Source organism: Apteryx mantelli, chromosome 10 (genome assembly GCF_036417845.1).
Source record: "Apteryx mantelli isolate bAptMan1 chromosome 10, bAptMan1.hap1, whole genome shotgun sequence".
Classification (NCBI taxonomy): Eukaryota; Metazoa; Chordata; class Aves; order Apterygiformes; family Apterygidae; genus Apteryx; species Apteryx mantelli.
The window spans coordinates 2,848,692-2,865,305 of NC_089987.1; the positions used below are offsets into that span (position 1 = coordinate 2,848,692).

General features: G+C 47.3%; 1 protein-coding gene across 1 annotated transcript in view; it reads left to right on the plus strand.

The window, feature by feature from the left end:
* SLC7A5 (solute carrier family 7 member 5) overlaps positions 1–16,190 on the plus strand; it is a 40,789-nt gene extending 24,599 nt beyond the window's left edge. The window contains exons 3-10 of the mRNA XM_067302384.1: positions 3,184–3,289; positions 4,284–4,328; positions 5,748–5,871; positions 6,982–7,085; positions 7,873–7,969; positions 8,322–8,471; positions 9,839–10,016; positions 11,972–16,190. Of these exons, the coding sequence (XP_067158485.1) occupies positions 3,184–3,289; positions 4,284–4,328; positions 5,748–5,871; positions 6,982–7,085; positions 7,873–7,969; positions 8,322–8,471; positions 9,839–10,016; positions 11,972–12,027 (860 nt within the window). The 3' untranslated portion in view covers positions 12,028–16,190. The remainder of the gene's footprint in view (positions 1–3,183; positions 3,290–4,283; positions 4,329–5,747; positions 5,872–6,981; positions 7,086–7,872; positions 7,970–8,321; positions 8,472–9,838; positions 10,017–11,971) is intronic.
* Positions 16,191–16,614: the final 424 nt, after the last annotated feature.

Below are 16,614 nucleotides of genomic sequence, written 5' to 3' on the forward strand. Positions count from 1 at the left end.
CCCACTGTGTTTTACAGCTTAGCCCATGTCGGGAGGACATCTGGCATACCCTCCATCGCTGGAGTTTGGCTTTATTGCCCCAAGATATATAATATGGTGCCAGTTACGTCTGTAAAGGCATTACTGGCGAGCACAAATTACTCTCTCTCTGGTGATCCACCATTTGGCAGGGTGGAACAGAGTCTTGTTGTGATGGCAGGAGAGGACAACTGCTCTGCTGAGATGCAATCTTCAGAGGGTGCTTGTTAAGGAGCCCAGGCTCTGTCATGCAACCAGGAAGACATGAGGCGTGAAAGAAAGAAAACCTGTGGCAAAGGGGTAGCACATGGACACTTGAGAAGATGAGCTTGTCCCTGGGAAGAGAGAGTTCTCAGCTCCTCTGGTTGTTTAATCACATTATGACAGGTTGCAATCCTCATTTGACCGTGGGATGATAGAGACATGAAGTTTAGCAACTTGCTGCAAGTTTTTGGAGAGCTACAACACTTGCTAGGTGAGGCAGGGAGAGGACAGTGAGGCGTCAGCTTCTCAAGAGTTGAGGAGAAAGAGAGCCCTTTCCTTCCTAGCTAGAGGACTGGCAATCATGACATGGTCAGAGGGACAAAAGTAAGAAGTAGAGAAGAGAGAGGAATGAAAGCAGATGCACTGTGGTTCATGGAGTTGTCCATATGAGACTTATCTCTAGCCTGAAGGTGGTCTGGGAGAGCCCTTCCTCCTGACTTGCCAATCCTCTGCCAGTAGCTGCATTTCAGTGCTGGTGCTTTGAAGAGATGTGTTAGATATGTGCTGTGGCAGGTGCAAGGAAAAGGTGTGAGTAATAATTACCTGTGTCCCACCCATCCATCCATTGCCCCCCACCCACCCACTGTGCACCCACAGAGTAATGAAATGTCAGGCTTGGTTTTTCTTCCTTTGCTTCAGCGCTGCTCCCATAGAGAGAGTGTGGAGATACCTGCTCTCCTAGTCCTTTTGCGTGTGGTTCCAGTAGCTAATTACAGTTACTATTAACAAAAACTGTATCTTTTTCCCCATAAGAAAAGACCTGGAAGGAACTAGACTGGTAATTATTTGGGAAAGGCAGAAAATAAATTAATGAAAGCTTAGGCTGGGGGATCAAGCAGAACATGATACCGAGCAGCCTCTCCTTCAGCTCAGCCTTATTGTTCGGAGCCAAGCCAGAGCGTTAATGCCAAGTTAAGATTATATGGCTGAACCTAATAGCCAGGAATTAAGGTTAATCTCACAGTATTGTATCAGTTTCTTTGAGTTTCCACACAGCTCTCCCCTTTCAGTACCTTATTTCATTCAAGCACTGGCAGCTAGACCCTATTTTGTAGCTCCTCAACCAGTTTGCTGTCTTGGTTTCCCCATTTCCAACAGAAGGGCTGGTTTCCCTATTATACTCTCCTGCATGTGTTCTAACCCCACTTTTTAAAAATGGTTGGTGCATTTTGCTAAGAAGATTCCCTGGCAGAAGGGGCATTAAATACAACCAGCATGTTCCAAGGTTAATTCGGAAGAGACCTTCCTCCTGTGAGAAGGTGTGGGGAGAGAGGGACAAAGCAGCCTCACACCAGGAAAACTGGGTCTGCGGTGGGATCTGGGCAACTGGGGGCCTTGCAAACCTGATGGACGTAGCTGGGGCTGGGTTTTCCAGACCCAACTGCCCAATGCATGTGCTCCTACTGTGGCCTTGGCTCTTCTTCAGCTCCCACCAACAGCATCCCCCTGCAAACAGGACAGCAAACGAGGGCAGGGAAGAAGGCGGAGGCAGGCTGCTTTCCTGGGCAGCTTTGTGAGCAGAGAGCATTTTGCCCGCTGTGTTAGGGAGTATTGCCTTTTGTAGACTACCTGGAAATGACAGCTGCTCCCCTTAATTCCTCCTCCACTTTGCCTTGTGGGGAGGTGAGAGCGGCAACCCCAGGCCAGTTTGTTACTTGGCCTTTACGCTCCACCTGCATTTCTTTCGTCTCTCGCATCCCAGTTCAGCTGCCCCCGTTCCCTCCCCAGCAAGCCCTCTAACCCCACCCTTTCCCCACCAATAGAAACACGAGTGCCAGGAGTGAAAAGGTCTGTGCGTCTAGATTTGTTACCAGGCATCTGCAAATGTGGTGCTTGGTGGGGTAGGGGAGTGAAATTTTCCAGCGCAAGATGGGAGGAGAGGCAGTTCAGAGGAAGAACACCGTGTGCTGTCAGTATTCCTTGTCTTTCCCCAGATGCAAGTCCTGGGTACGTTGTTTCAGGAGATGAAGGGTTAAGCTCCAGGCACTGCTGACTGCCATGTGATAAGGTTGCTTGTGCGATTAGTGAAGGTCTGTGCCCTAAGAGGAATCACATGGGCAGCAACAGGGCTCCTGGGATGCTGACTGCTAACGTGCGCAGTACTGAATCCTGCCTCGCTCCGCTTCCTTCCTCGCAAAGGGGAGCTCTGCCTTCGCCGAGGGAGTGTGGCTTCCCCATCCCGGTCTGGATGTAGGCTCCAGATCAAAAGGCAGGGAACAAAACAGCGGCAGAGCATTTTAAAGCAAAATAAATAAACTCTTGGCTGCTCTGGGAAAGTTCTTACCAAATGTTCAATTGAACCCTCTATTTATGGCTTTCTGTTTCAAAAGCAGATAAATAACAGGAACTTTTGATATTCAAGCCCTAAAGCAGCTAACTTCCCACAATCAAAGAGACTGCCGTAAACCCTCTGCTTTATCAGGTCGCTGGTGGAACTAGAGGAAATCCTGGTTTTTTATCAAATAAAAGCAGCTTTCAGTTGAGAAGACAATGTGACAATATCTGTTTGCATAGCATCTTCCAGCTAGAAGGACCCCAGGGTGTTTTCTTCACAGGGAGGTGTCTGGGAGATTACTGCAGCGATGGCACATTGCACAGCATGAGAAAATTTGAGCGCTCTATAATGGCCAGCTGCTTGAGACAGGTATGTTTGAGCCTGATTACTTGATGAATTACTCCAGAGGAATTAAGCACTGTAAAACTGTAGGGGCCAGCTCAATAGAAATAGGTGCACATGCTCTCCGATGCAACCAGCAATGCATCAGCACAGTAATTAAGTGTCCTCAGAGCAGCTTCTGCCTCGAGGTTTCTCTCTTTCCTTTCATAACCCTGCAAAGGTCCCTCAAGTTCACAGTTTGGCCAGTTCTAAAATTGGTCCTTTCTGGTTTCTGTTCTCTGCAGGCGACGTGACAAACCTGACTCCTGAACATTCCTTTGAAGGCACAAAAGTCGATGTGGGGAGCATCGTGTTAGCCTTGTACAGCGGTCTCTTTGCCTATGGAGGATGGTAAGATGCAGCCCTCTTTCCTTTTTCAGCACCAAATGTTGTAGTTCATTCCTCCTGTCTCTAGATTGTGTATGTTTGCAGGAAGAGCCTGGTCCAGGACCAGCTCTTTCTTGTTATGAGGGCAATGATGCAAATGCTTTGGTTTTGCCTAATAATGTTAATAGTCATACTTCACACCCTGTTTCCAGCCAGGACATGGAAGCAGAAAGAGCTGCTAGCAATCATAGGATTTAGGAATCCCAGTGAGCAGTTAATAGGCTTCTTGGCGCACCTCAGAGATGGTATTAAAAGAAAGCACCAGGATGGATTTGTCTAGCGGAGGAGAGGTGTGTTACAGGCCAACAGATTCATTAGGTATGGCAAAGTAGAGAGGCTGCTGTGGCTAACAGCTCCGTGCAGAAGAAGGTCCTTCACGTGCTCTGGGCCATCTTTTTGAGCAGGAGCCCAGTCTGTTCCTACACTTGTTCATCCAGACACAGTCATATCAACTCACTGTCACTCCTGTTTGGTGAAGTTCAAAGCAATTTGCTGGTGGAGACTTTCGGTTCTGTGCCTGTGACTAGTAATTGTGCGCATCTCTCATGGACAGCACCAAACAAGCTCCTGGAGAGCTTTTTTTTATCAGCCCCTTTGAGCACTTGCAGACTGAAGGAACCTGCTCATTTTGCAGTGAAAACAGCCTGATTGCAGCCATCATCACTGCCCAAAGAGTGGCTCTGCTGCTAGTGGGCCCGCTGCTTAGCCTGCAGTCACCCCTCCTGTTGTAAGGAAGTTGACTGGCAACATGGTGTGCTAGATCCCTGGCAGCATCCAGGGCTCAGACTTTTGCAGGTTTTGTACTATAGATCCCGAACTGTGCATCAGCCACCATAAGTTCTGCAGCAGGATTCAGTCTCTCTACCTCTCCTAAAATTCCATTGCACACAGGTAAATTAAGGGCTTAATTTATTGAGTGGCATAATCAGAATTAACCACTGTCCTTTTTAAATTACAGGAATTACTTGAATTTTGTTACAGAAGAGATGATAAATCCCTACAGGTATGTGTGTGTCCTGTGATGACTTCCCCAGGGGGAAAGGTGGTTGTTCTTGGGACGTCCCTTCCTTGTGGCAGCCTTGTGTTTAATAGATGTTGCTAATCAGCCCAGAAGCCAAGGTCTTCTAGGGAAAGGGAAGAAGGGGCTATCTTTAGTTATCACTACCAAAAACTTGACAGATAATGGCATTGTTCTTCCTTAGAATAGGGGGAGGGGATAATAATATCATCTATATGAGGAGGGCTGTTGTTTACACTGCTTTCCTGCACTGTTAATGTTATCAGTGATACTGGAAAGTCCCATTTCCTTGGCCTGGCACCTGTCTGAATTATAGGCAAGGAAGAGGCACTTACGGATTTATTACAGTCTTGTGTAAACTCCCAGAAGTATTTGAGCATATGTCTATTTGCTGTGTGCTCTTTCTGTTCCATCAAGCAATAGGCCACTTTCTGCACTGCCCGTGCCTTTCAGGGTTGCGCGGGGGACCTGGTGAGATGAGGGTTGGCCACACCAAAGCAGGACATCAGTGACAATTTGTTTTTGCTTGCAGGGAAGGTGTGGCCTTCTCTAAATATGGGCTCCAGGATCAGTTGTGCAAGAGCCCGTTTCTGGCTGACCCCAGCAGTGATTAGTGCCTGCTGGGAAGCAGGAGATTTGATACACCCTTTCCTTGACAAACAGGGTTATGAAAGTTTTTGCAGTTTGCAATTATTTTCTTGCCTTCTGAAGGCAGACATGGTATTTGACGCTCACCTCCTGTGGCTTTGAGCTCCACAATTATGTGGCATCAAGCAGGGCTTCCTCTTTCAATTACTGTTCATGAATTAAGTTAGACTATTGGGAAAGGCAAATTTGTATCCACACGACCCCATCTTTGTAGACCCACTTAGGCTGTGTCTGAGTTAGTTTTCCTTGGACTTCGTCAGTCCAGCCAGCTGCACAGAGTTAGAGCCTAAAAACAGCCCACTAAATCCCTCATCTTTCCATTTCCCACAAGAAAGCCACCAGCATAAATGCTTCTTCTCTGTCCAGAAGAGCATGCATGCACTAATGCCACTAGCTAGCAAGAAACGTGGGGACTTATTTTTAATTGCTTTTGCAGTGAACTTGGTTTACTGCTTGCCCAGACAGCCAGAGTCCCTCCACACAAACAGCTCCATCTGCCACAGTCCTTCGCTCTGCATCTGTCAGCCTCCGGGCTATTCCTGTGTGAGCATTTTCTTCTCTCCTTCTAGAGGAGCAGAGTGTGGCTGGGAAACGGGATTTGCTGAGGAGCCAAAGAAAAGCAGAATGGCTCATGCCAAATTTAAGTGAATCCAGAAGGGCCGCAGCAGCAGCAACCTTCTTCCATAACATTCCCTGGCATCGACAACTCTCTTCTCTGAACTGCAGAGCTCATTACAATTTATATTTTCTTCCTAGAAACCTGCCTCTGGCTATCATCATCTCACTACCTGTAGTTACTTTGGTTTATGTGTTGACAAACTTGGCTTACTTCACAACCCTGTCGACGGAGCAGATGCTGACGTCCGAAGCTGTGGCTGTGGTAAGATAGGTGCATTTCTGACGTGACTCATCTGTTTTCCAAGGCTGGTTAAATTAGACTTACAATCTCTACATACATCTCCTAGTTTGTTCCATGCTGACCATGGCTGCTTATAAAACAACTCATGTTTGACGGGAGATAAAGAGCAACTGTGACGGGAACAGGCAAGGACAGCGTGATACCACAGGGGGTTTATCACGGAGAAGAGCAAGGGAGGGCAGGCGGTTAGTGCTGCTCTTAATTCATAAATACCCAAAGGTGCTGCTGGCCGCATGACTTATCATCAGTTACCAGAGCATGGTATTTACGGGAAAAGGTCATTCGGTCAGTACTGAACTAGGCTGTTCTCCCTCTGTGTCTTCCTTGTTCTAATTAAGAGAGAAAAATAATATTTCTATTGATTAAAATGCCATTGCAGTCAGAAACCCTGATTGCTTCAGAAGTGAGCAGTGTTGCATGGTCTTGCAAACTAAGTGTCACCAGGATTGTTCAGTGCTTGAGGGGACTCTCCCAGGCCAGTATAGATTGGTCTGGGCCATTCAGGTGATGGCACTCTCTCCTTCGGGTTCGTAGTGAACCCCTGCTTGAAGTATACAGGGTTGAGTTATTGGACGTACCAGCCTGTGCTGTGTTATTCCAGTCGTGTTCCTTTGCAAGTCTGTTGAAATCAACATAATTATTTCAACATAAAACTGCAGCGAAGCAGGTCAGAGTCAGTTTGCAATGTAAAGCTTCAACGCCGGGTCGCTGCATTTGTAAAGGGCTGTGTCCCAGCATCCCGAATCAGCTCCCTGCGTGTAATCAGCAATAGCCAAAAATCTGAATCTCCGTGCAGTTTCAGTTTGGTCTTGAACTTCTGGAATAGCTGGTCTAGTAAATGTTGTGTCCTGACTCCAAGGGAAAGGCCTTCTGCTGATTTTGTGCAATTCCACAAAACTTTTTCAGGAAGGTGAAGCAGCAAATGGCAATGTGAAAAACACTTTAAAAGCCTGAGGTACTAAACCATGTTAATGATTCAGATTTCTACAAATTTTAAGTCTTTGTAGGCAGCTGTGAGTTCTCTTGGGTGTTTTTAGGTGTGAAATATCTTTCTTGTTGCCCCTCATTTAGGACTTTGGGAACTATCACCTCGGTGTCATGTCCTGGATCATACCTGTCTTTGTTGGCTTATCGTGCTTTGGATCTGTTAATGGATCTCTCTTCACTTCTTCCCGGTAGGTTTCTTGCTCAATTTTGTGAGTTTTGTTTACAAGCAGTGCTTACTGCCTCTTTGTCTAGAACTGTCCTTCAAAGAGTGGCTGTTGGTAGGTACAAAGTCTAAAAGGTCTGGAGGCCATGTGGGGAATGAGTATAATTTTTTTTAAGGCTTTAAAACCATATCCAGTTTAAAGGAATCTCTTGCAGTGGTCTTAGTCTTCTGTTCCTCAGGCAAAGTCCTGTTGAAGTTATTAGGACATAACCAAACACAGGCTTGGAACTCAGTGGCGTTGCCTGAGAAAGTGGATTTAATGAAAACCAGCAGCTTATGAAACTTCAGGGCTGAGAATTCCTCCAGAAAGCGGAGAAGGGATGGGACAGGACTGGCACGTGGGAGATTTCAGCTCTGACACCCATTTCGCAGGTTATCGTAGCAAAGTCGCTTAAATGTTCTCTCTGGAAAGGAGGATATAAACCTTTCCTTTCTTGCATTCCTTTCCTGTCTCCTGCCTCCCTTCCAAGACAGGGACTTTCCACTGTGCATGTGTGCAGAACCCGCCGTTGGGGTCTGATCCTGGCAGGCCCCGCTCTCGAACCAGTGACTAGCAAAAGGGGCCACAGTTGGCATTGTGCGACCACACCGCTGATGTGTAAAAATTGTGTAGACTTGGGCATTTCCATCTTTCTTGGTCAGCACTGTGTAGGCTGATCAGGGACTGTCCCCACTTGTTATATGTTGAAGACAAACCCAGTCTTGGGCTAAGGGTTGATGTAGGGGTAACCGCTCTATCTCCCTCGCCTCAGGCTGTTCTTCGTGGGATCTCGAGAAGGACACCTACCTTCAATCCTGTCTATGATTCACCCTAGGCTTCTCACTCCAGTGCCATCCCTCATCTTTACGGTAAGCACCTGGGTCTGTGATGCTGAGCACTGAGCTGGTATGGAGGAAAGGGTGGGGGTAGGATACCATCAGAGTGGCTGGAGAAGGACTGCTTGGGCACCATCTCCAAACACAGCCATTTCTGCTTGCAGCTGTGGGGGAAGATAGACCCTTCTCATCATATCCTTATATTCCACATTCCATTTTGAAATCACTCCAGGCACCAACTGAAAATAGGTTAAATAGGTAAAAATTAATCAACTTGTTTCCATTCTTGGTAGATAGTTCCTCTAAAATACCTGTATTTGGTGTAGTGATATATGTGGTTTTGCCTACTTCTCCCTTTGGTAACGGCTTCTGTTTCTGGCTACAGTGTGTCATGACCCTGCTCTATGCCTTCTCCAACAACATTTTCTCAGTCATCAACTTCTTCAGCTTCTTCAACTGGCTGTGCGTGGCTCTGGCCATCATTGGCATGATGTGGCTGCGTTACAAGAAGCCAGAGCTGGAAAGGCCCATCAAGGTGAGAACAGTCTGTGGTTATTCCGCGGAGAGTCCTGCCTGCATAGACCCTTTTCATTTATGGTCAGAGGGATGGCTCTGCCAGCTTGAAAACAGCAGTTCTGAGCTGTACGAGAGATCAGAGGCTTCAGACTGGGGGGACAAAACATTGATCCCTCTCTGGGGAAGCATCTGCTCAGCACCATGGGAGGAGCAGGAAGTATGGCTGCTTTTACTGCGTGAAAGAGGGACTCAGATTGCAAGAGTGTAGCAGGCAGGCAGGGGAAGTGTTGTGGAAGTGTGAACCATGTAGCTAACAGCCACTTGGTAGGCAGGTGTCCATGCTGCACAAACATCTGCTGAATGCAAATCGGCGTCCTCACCGCCAAGGAGGGGAAGAGCTGCCGTGGCCGCAGACGCTCGAATGAAGGAAACTCTGTTTGTCAGAGATGCGAGGTGTTCTGGTAGGGTCGCCCAGTGGGAAGCTCTGAGGCTAATGTTTCCCGGAACAATTCATAGAGTCTGTGAACAATTCACAGAGTCTCGGTGAAACACTGTGTACCATTGTGGAATTCACTTTTTTTTTTCCCCCCCTAAATAAAGCAGACAAATCCAAGCCTGAAAGTTCTGCAGAGATGAGAACTTTGTTCTGTTTGTCCTTGACCAGCTTGGCTGTACCGTGCCCCATTTGGGAGGAGGCCAAGATCATGTCAGCCACAAGTGTGTCTGCCTTCCCTAGAGGCATGCTTCTCACTCATCCCCTGAGCGCACTCAGATCTCTGCCAGGCAACAGGCAACCAGAGAGAAATGAACTTACAGACGTGCACCAGCGCCTTCCCAAAGTAACTCTTCATGGGGTGTTTCGTCCATTTTTTAAAAAAAGGGAGGGTGCTCTCATCAGGTGCCGTGCTGAACGCAGCGTAGCTGAGTCCCCTAAGAAATTACAGTGACAACGCTATGGCTTGTGCTGAGGTTGCTGCTGTATTTAATGCTATTGGTATGAGTGCTTTTTATAAGGAATCATTTGAGCATGGAACTGGGTGCCAGAAACTGTGGGTGCTGAGAAGGCTCATGCTGTCTTAGCAAGCCACATCTCTATGCTTTGTTTTGCCATTTTGAAATGTGCATGTTAGCCTACTCCTGGTTTCTCCAGGACTGCTGAAGAGTAGTGGCTAAACTGATAACCTCCCTACAGCAATTCAAGCTCATGGTCCCCTTGTTCAGAGTGCTGGGGCAGGCAGGAACACCATCCACATAGGGTCCATCACGGATCCTGAGCTGCTTCCCTCCTGGGCTGTGCAGCTAAATCAGCTGCACTGGAGAGTCACCTGGCCCTCTTTTCTGGATCCCTGATACAACTTCTCACCTGCTCTTTGGGTCCTTTTTCAGGTGAACATCTGCCTGCCCATTTTCTTCATCCTGGCCTGCTTGTTTCTCATCGCTGTTTCCTTCTGGATGACACCAAAGGAATGTGCGATTGGCTTTGCAATCATCTTCAGTGGGATCCCTGTTTACTTCTTTGGGGTCTGGTGGCAAAACAAGCCCAAGTGGATTCTCCAAGGCATCTGTAAGTATTACCAGTGAAGAGCAAGGCTGCAGCCTCGGCTTTTGCTTCAAGAATAGCCGTGTTTCCTGGTGAGCATGCTACAGCTAGCAGCTCTGGCTCTCACTTCTATAATGGAGGCTTCTAACATCTTGGCTCTGATTACTTGTTTTTGTTCTGGTTTGTTTTTTTTAAATAGTAACAAGTTTTAACCTGATGATTACCATATCTGCCCAGCACCCAAAATGCTCCCTGACTTCCGATCATTACAAAGCTTGGGCTAATCACCAGTTGTTTTTTTTTCTCTTGGCAAACAGGATATTGTGCAGTAGAGTATAATTCCCTGAGCACATTGCTGCCTTTCTTCTGCCTCCTGTAAAATCACAGGGTCAAGTCTTTGTTAGCAGAGAATACCTTTCCAGTGGGTAGGAAGGGAAACAAAGTAACAGCAGAACAGTCTGAGCACAGTTGGCCTAAATTTGACTGCTGTAAATTCAGAATTAGTCCCAATCCATCACTTAGCCAGTGATAACATTTCTGATCCAGGCAAAGCTCTACTTGGCATCAAAATGTGACAGCTCAGCAGAGAGAAGAGAAAATCCCCTGCATGTTTTCTCTTAGGAGGCTTATTTTAAGGTATCTTTGTATAAGGTTTTCCAACAGCTGACATTATACCACGGTGGGTTTGGAAGGGCTGTTCTTGGCACCATATAATCTCGCTGTCTGACCAACTGAATCAAGAAAGTTAATCTATGTTGTCCAAGTAACTAAACTCTACCATCTGTCTCCCAGCTCTCATACAACAGGCTGACCTAGAAAACTAGACAAGTAGAAGTGCCCAGCCTTAGCTGGGTGCTTTTTATGAAGAAGAAAAAGCCTTTTAACAGCACTCAGCACTTGTTATTCTTTTTTTTTCTCTCTCCTGCGCACGCTCTCGCTCTCACTCGCTCTCTCTCTCTCTCTCTCACACTTTTTTATTCTGTGTATTAGGCTCAGTTCCTGGAAAAGCCATTTTTTGCAGTGCCTGGGTGGCAAATTAGCATATTAATTGTGTTCTACCACCAAGGGTTTTTAAGAAGAATATAGAAAAAATTCTGGGAACACAGGATGAGAATCCTGCAAATGCCCAGTTAGAAACATGTGATCTTTAAACCGTTGCATATATTCATATGTTGCAGATAATTTGGTCACGTCCACTAATCTGAGTTTGACTTTGCTTGTGTGTATTTAGAATCACTGTTAGTTTTATCTGGCAAGGCTATCTTGTGATCTCCAAACACACAGTGAAGTAGCAGAAAGCACAAGTGTGTTTGGATACCAGCCACCAGAACTAATGGGTGGAAAAATAAAGATATTCTAGTTTATCACCTCTCCAGTGCACAACTGCAACTGAAATGCTTCCTTTGCTCTTCATCTATTCTGTGCACGTGCCGTCCTGTCTGTTGCTGCAAGGCAGTGGACTTGCCTTGTGTTCAGCATGCTGAGCTGGCTTCGTCCTCGTTGCTTGAATCTTTAAAGAAGCCGTGTGCATGTACAGCCTGGGTTTTCAAAACTGCAAGTAAAAATGTCAGCTCATATATATATATATATAATATATATATATATATTTTTTTTATGCCCATTCCTGCTCTTGTGGCTGACTCAGTTTTGGCTGCCTGCAGTTCTGGTGTCTGAACTTACTGTATCTCTGTGCAATTAGAGCCTGGTGTCAAATACCGGGAGCCTCTCTCAGGGCAATGCAGCACCCTTGCTGCAGGGGCAAAGCCTTTGGAGTTACATGCAGAAGTTGTGGGCATGAGCAGAGAGCAGCCGGCGGTCTTGTTGAGTCTTGAATTGTGTTTGGACTAATGTCGCTGAAAACCTAAGTGGGAAGGCAAATGGGTGAGCCCCCTTGAGGCAGAACATCATGAACGGAGATCGGGCCGCACGTGGGCCCCGGCGGGCTCTCTCTGACCTGTGCTTTGCTTCCTCCCGTGCAGTCTCCACAACTGTCCTGTGCCAGAAACTGATGGAAGTGGTTCCACAAGAATCATAAGCGGGAAAAGCAGAGACATTCAGCTTGAGGAAACGCACAATATTATTTTAAGACGACACAAGAAGAAAACGCTTCTGATCCCTCGTAAACGAAACCTAGGCGCTGGAGCACCCCGTCAGAGCTGCTTCACGTCTGACGCCATGCCACCTGCTCTGCCTTGCCTCCTCCAGCTCCCCCGTCGCCACCTTTTAGTCTGGCAGATGAGCGACCCTGTGACGAAAAGTTCTTGGTACAAACGTGGGCCAGGACGAGGAATTCCTGCTGGCAACTTCGAAGGGGTCCAGCGTGTCTGGCAGCAGGGAGTCCCATCAGCCTGTGTGTGTGTGATGTTGAGGGCTGTACTTCGGTTCTGTGTAGGCTTATTCGTTTTGTTTTGTAAAGCTAAAGTTAGCAATGAGCTGCGTATCCTCAGGGCTGTGGCGGAACTGCTTACAGACACAATTTTAGCGTTGCCAGCCTAACGAATGGGCCAGCGTCAGGGGCTGGGATTGCGCACCGTAACGCGACTGCAGGGCGATCCTGAGTCGGGCTCGTCTGACTTACCTGGCCGAGGGAGGTGTTTGAAAAGCAAAGATTGGTAAAAGGCTTTGGCTGATGTTGGCTCACGCACCACACAAATACACACACGCTCGTACAAAAGTACATGCTGAATGCTTTGGAGTCTGCCCTGAAAGAGCCACTGGCAGTGATTTACGTGAGACAAGGCAGAGCAGAATTAGTGTTGCAGAAGGGGTGCGCGGGGGCCACGTTTGACTTTCAGTCTTTTCCTGAAAAGAGCACTCTGGGCCCCCTTCAGCTGCCTGGCATTTAGCTCTTAGGTCCAAGCCATTTCCCTGTTATTGAGCTGCCATCTGGCCGGTTCTCCTGGGTCGCTCTTTACCAGAATGCCCCCCTCACAGCCCTGGGAATTAGCACGAGTGGCAGGTACAGGCCTAAGGGTGGAGCTCCACCTGGTAAACCCAGGGAACTGCAAGTAGCAGAAGGCCAGGTCCTTGGATTGCTCATTCCATGTTCTTCTGTAGACTGGCTGCCATCCATCATGGGATGGGCACCGTGTCGCTCTCCAAATGGCCCTGCTCATAGCCCTCAGCGTGTTTGATGATCGCCCCTAAATCAATCATAAAGAGAAAGTGTGGCTGGGGTTGTCCTTGCTCATTCCCTGGGGTCTGTCTGTGACCTGACTGTCACCATGCCCTTCATTATGCTGTGTTTCTTTTAGTAGGTGCAGGGGAGAGGGGACCAACCAGGTCTGAGGGTGGCAGGCGGTGGCAGATGTCCCTGGATGGCCGGAGCCTCACTTTGCTGTCACTCTGCTGCGGATGGTCTGTTTTGCTCTTTGCTCTAAGCAGCAGGGCACTGGAGGCCTGTTCCTCCTCCGCGCAAAACTGCAGCATCAGGTTCTGCTGGGCTAGCAGGAGATCCCCCGCAGACAGCCTGCCCTTCGGGGAGTGCAAGCCGCGATCTGCCAGTGAAAGCTTGTTTTGCTGTCGTGGGTGGCTGCAGTCCTGTCCCCTAAGCCCACCCAGAATTCCTGGGCTCACAAGTGGAGCAGCTTTGCCTCTTCTTCCCAGGCGGTCAGAGCTGTCCTCTTAGGAATGCGTTGCTTTATTTGGTCAAAAGTATCACCTTTTAGGCAAAAGTGCAGTTCTTCAACAATTGTTCATAATGGCTCTGCACTCAAGGTGATCGTTAATTGGAAATCAAAAGCATCTTTTCCCTGCGAGTGAGGTGCACTAGTCTGCTACAAATCTTCGCGCTTGTGCGTTAGAAAATGGGTTGTTGAACTTTCTCTTCAGTATTTTTGTGAACTGTGTGGTTTGGAAGCCAGGATCCTCCAAGAGTTAATGCTTTGTACTGGATTCTCCTCTTAGCATAGAACCATTTTGGAAGAAGAGGCATTAAGGATACCAACGGTACCAGCTAGTACTCTGTCCTTTTAGCAAAAAGAATTTGCGTTAATAGTAGGCGGCAGCTTCTCTTCAAGTGCGTGTGACAATGACCATGGTTAAATCAACAATTTACTATGAGCAGCTATTTGTTATTGCTCCACCAGCCACACATCTTTGCTTTGAGGCAGCGTAGGAGGAAGAGGTGACACAATCATTGCGCGGAAACCTTTGCTGTCAGTCGCTTATTCCATGGCAGTGCAGTGTGGAGATGCCCAAGCCAGCTCAGGTACCACTTTAGCTGCGTTAGCATAGAGCTCTGCTTGAGCTAAGTTAACCTGCGGAGAATCACAGCTGGTTTGGGTATCTCTGCAGTGCAAAAGTACCCAAAGCTATGGCCAGTGTGTGGCTGTTCAGGGACCTATGTGCAATGAGCTGGAGCATCTCAGATCCAGTGCCTGTGGAGAGGCATTTGTATAAATAAGGTCATGAACTATAAAACCTGAAATAGATTTTCCCTTCTTAGAGGGAATCCTCTTCCAGCTGAAGGCTGAGTTGTTTTGACAGGGTAGCGATGGGAGGTCACTACCTATGCTGGACTTGTTTCTTGGACAGAAAACCTCAGTCTGTCACCTTCCACTCCATCTGTAGTTGCCTGGCTGTAATATTCTCAGGACCGGTTTGCCTGCAGGGCCTGGGTTGAACTTGGGGGCTCCCAGTGCTAATATATACCAGCAGAATTAGTTGTGAGGCAAAGGAAAAGGATTTTTTCTTTCAGCCACCTCAATCTAATGCAAATTAGCACTCAAGTCCAAACCACAGAGAGCTCAGAAATCGGTCCAAGTCTCCCTAAGGCGTGGGGGATGCTTGGTTTGGACACATCTTTGAGTTTCATCATTGATGAAGAACATCACCAAATGATATCCTCTTGATGAACCTTTCACAATGGTTTTAAAAAGGAGGTATCACACTGAGAATTATTTTTTTATAAACTGATCTTAATTAAATCCTTAACCTGCTTGCTTGCTTATTAAGAACTTTCCTTCATTATTTTCCACTTGCTGCTGAAGATTTTTTGTATTAACCTGCTGGCTCTGGCATTTACATCACAATGTTTCATAGTGATATCGCCATCGTTTCTGTGGCAATAGCCTTATAGGAAAAAACTGAACCAGGTACCAGCACAGAATCACATAAATGTTGCATTTGGAAAGCCGCAAATCTCAGTCTGCCTTAGGACAAAGTTCGCCTTTCAAAAACCTGATTTCTTTTATCCCCAATTCATGGACCCCACAGTCTCCCCCCCCCCTTTTTTTTTTCTTCTGGATATTAGATCGTGAGTAAAGGGGTAAAACTGGTGGAATTTCATTTCAAAAAGAAAACACAACTAAAGCAGTTTCTGCGATGGATGAAATTGCTGCTAATGATACTGATGCTGCTAACAGCATTTGTGGTCTACCGCAAAAGCTTATAACAGTTGCATCAGAGAACAGCAGTATCTGCAGCCTTCCAAGGCTCGTCATGTTAAGCTCAATTTTGGTATGGAAAAAGAGAGAATGCATCCTAATTTAAGACCTCTTTGCTGCTTGTTCTTCCCCAAAGTGGAATGAGATGTGTCACTGAGGGAGAGGCAGCAGTAGAGAATTCACAGAAAATTCCTCATCGTCCCCAGAACTGGATGTGGGGTTTTTCTGTTGCTTTTCGGTTTCATTGTTCTACTTTTGAGCCTGTGATCACCCTGTCGTAAGCTCCGTACAACCCACCCAGAGAGATGAACCCTTCCTGCAAAGGGCACACGCAACAACAGTGAACGTGAGTTTGCTTTCGTAGAATAGCAGCTCTGGTTTAATGAGGTACCTTGTGAACATTTTCATCTTATTGTATTCCGCAAATACGGCCCTGAGCCCACCGTAGTTTCCGTGTCAGTAGAGCCGTGGGTCTGTGGTTGTCGAGCGCTGTGGTGTGTATTTCTGCAAGTGATTGCTGTGCTCGCAGTAGTCAGCTGGTCCCTGTACTAACCCCGCTCACAGTTACCACTCTTCTTTGTGATGCAGCTTGTTTTTAAGTATTTAAAGTCCCAGAAAGTCAGTTGTAGTGGATATTCATGGCATAGCATCCCCCGGGAATCCCTGAAGCAGTGTGGAAGGGGTGCGCGTGAGCCGATGGACGTGCTCTTCCGTCCCTGCTGCGATTCCTCTGCCTGAATTCGAAACCTTTCCAGAGGGAGAGGAGAACCAGCCCTGCTCCAACCCTGCAAAATACTTCGGGGGGGGGGGGGGGGTGTCTGATGCCAGCAGCGAGACAGCAAACGGTGTCCGTGCTGACTGCAGCTCAGCATACGTTCTAGAGGGCAGGTAAAATACAGAGAATATCTTTTCTTTAGAGTCATCCTGGCTGGATTTTTTTTTTTTTTTTTTTAAGTTTCCTGCAGTATTTGCAGTGTTTTCAGTCTCAGATATTGTCTCCTGGTAAACATACTTTTGTTTTTTATGGCACCCTCAGTGGATACTAAGTTCAAAGGGACTCTGCACTTTTGAACAAACTTTAAAGATCCTCCCACTGGGTTGAAATTCTCATGCAATGGCTTTGTTGTTGTTTTCCGGTTGCTGTCGCTGCAGGCGGCTGAGGCAGGAGCACAAATCCAGCTCCTCGGAGCGGCTCCTATGCTCTTAGTTTGCCTCGGCTGCGGGGCTGCGACGTG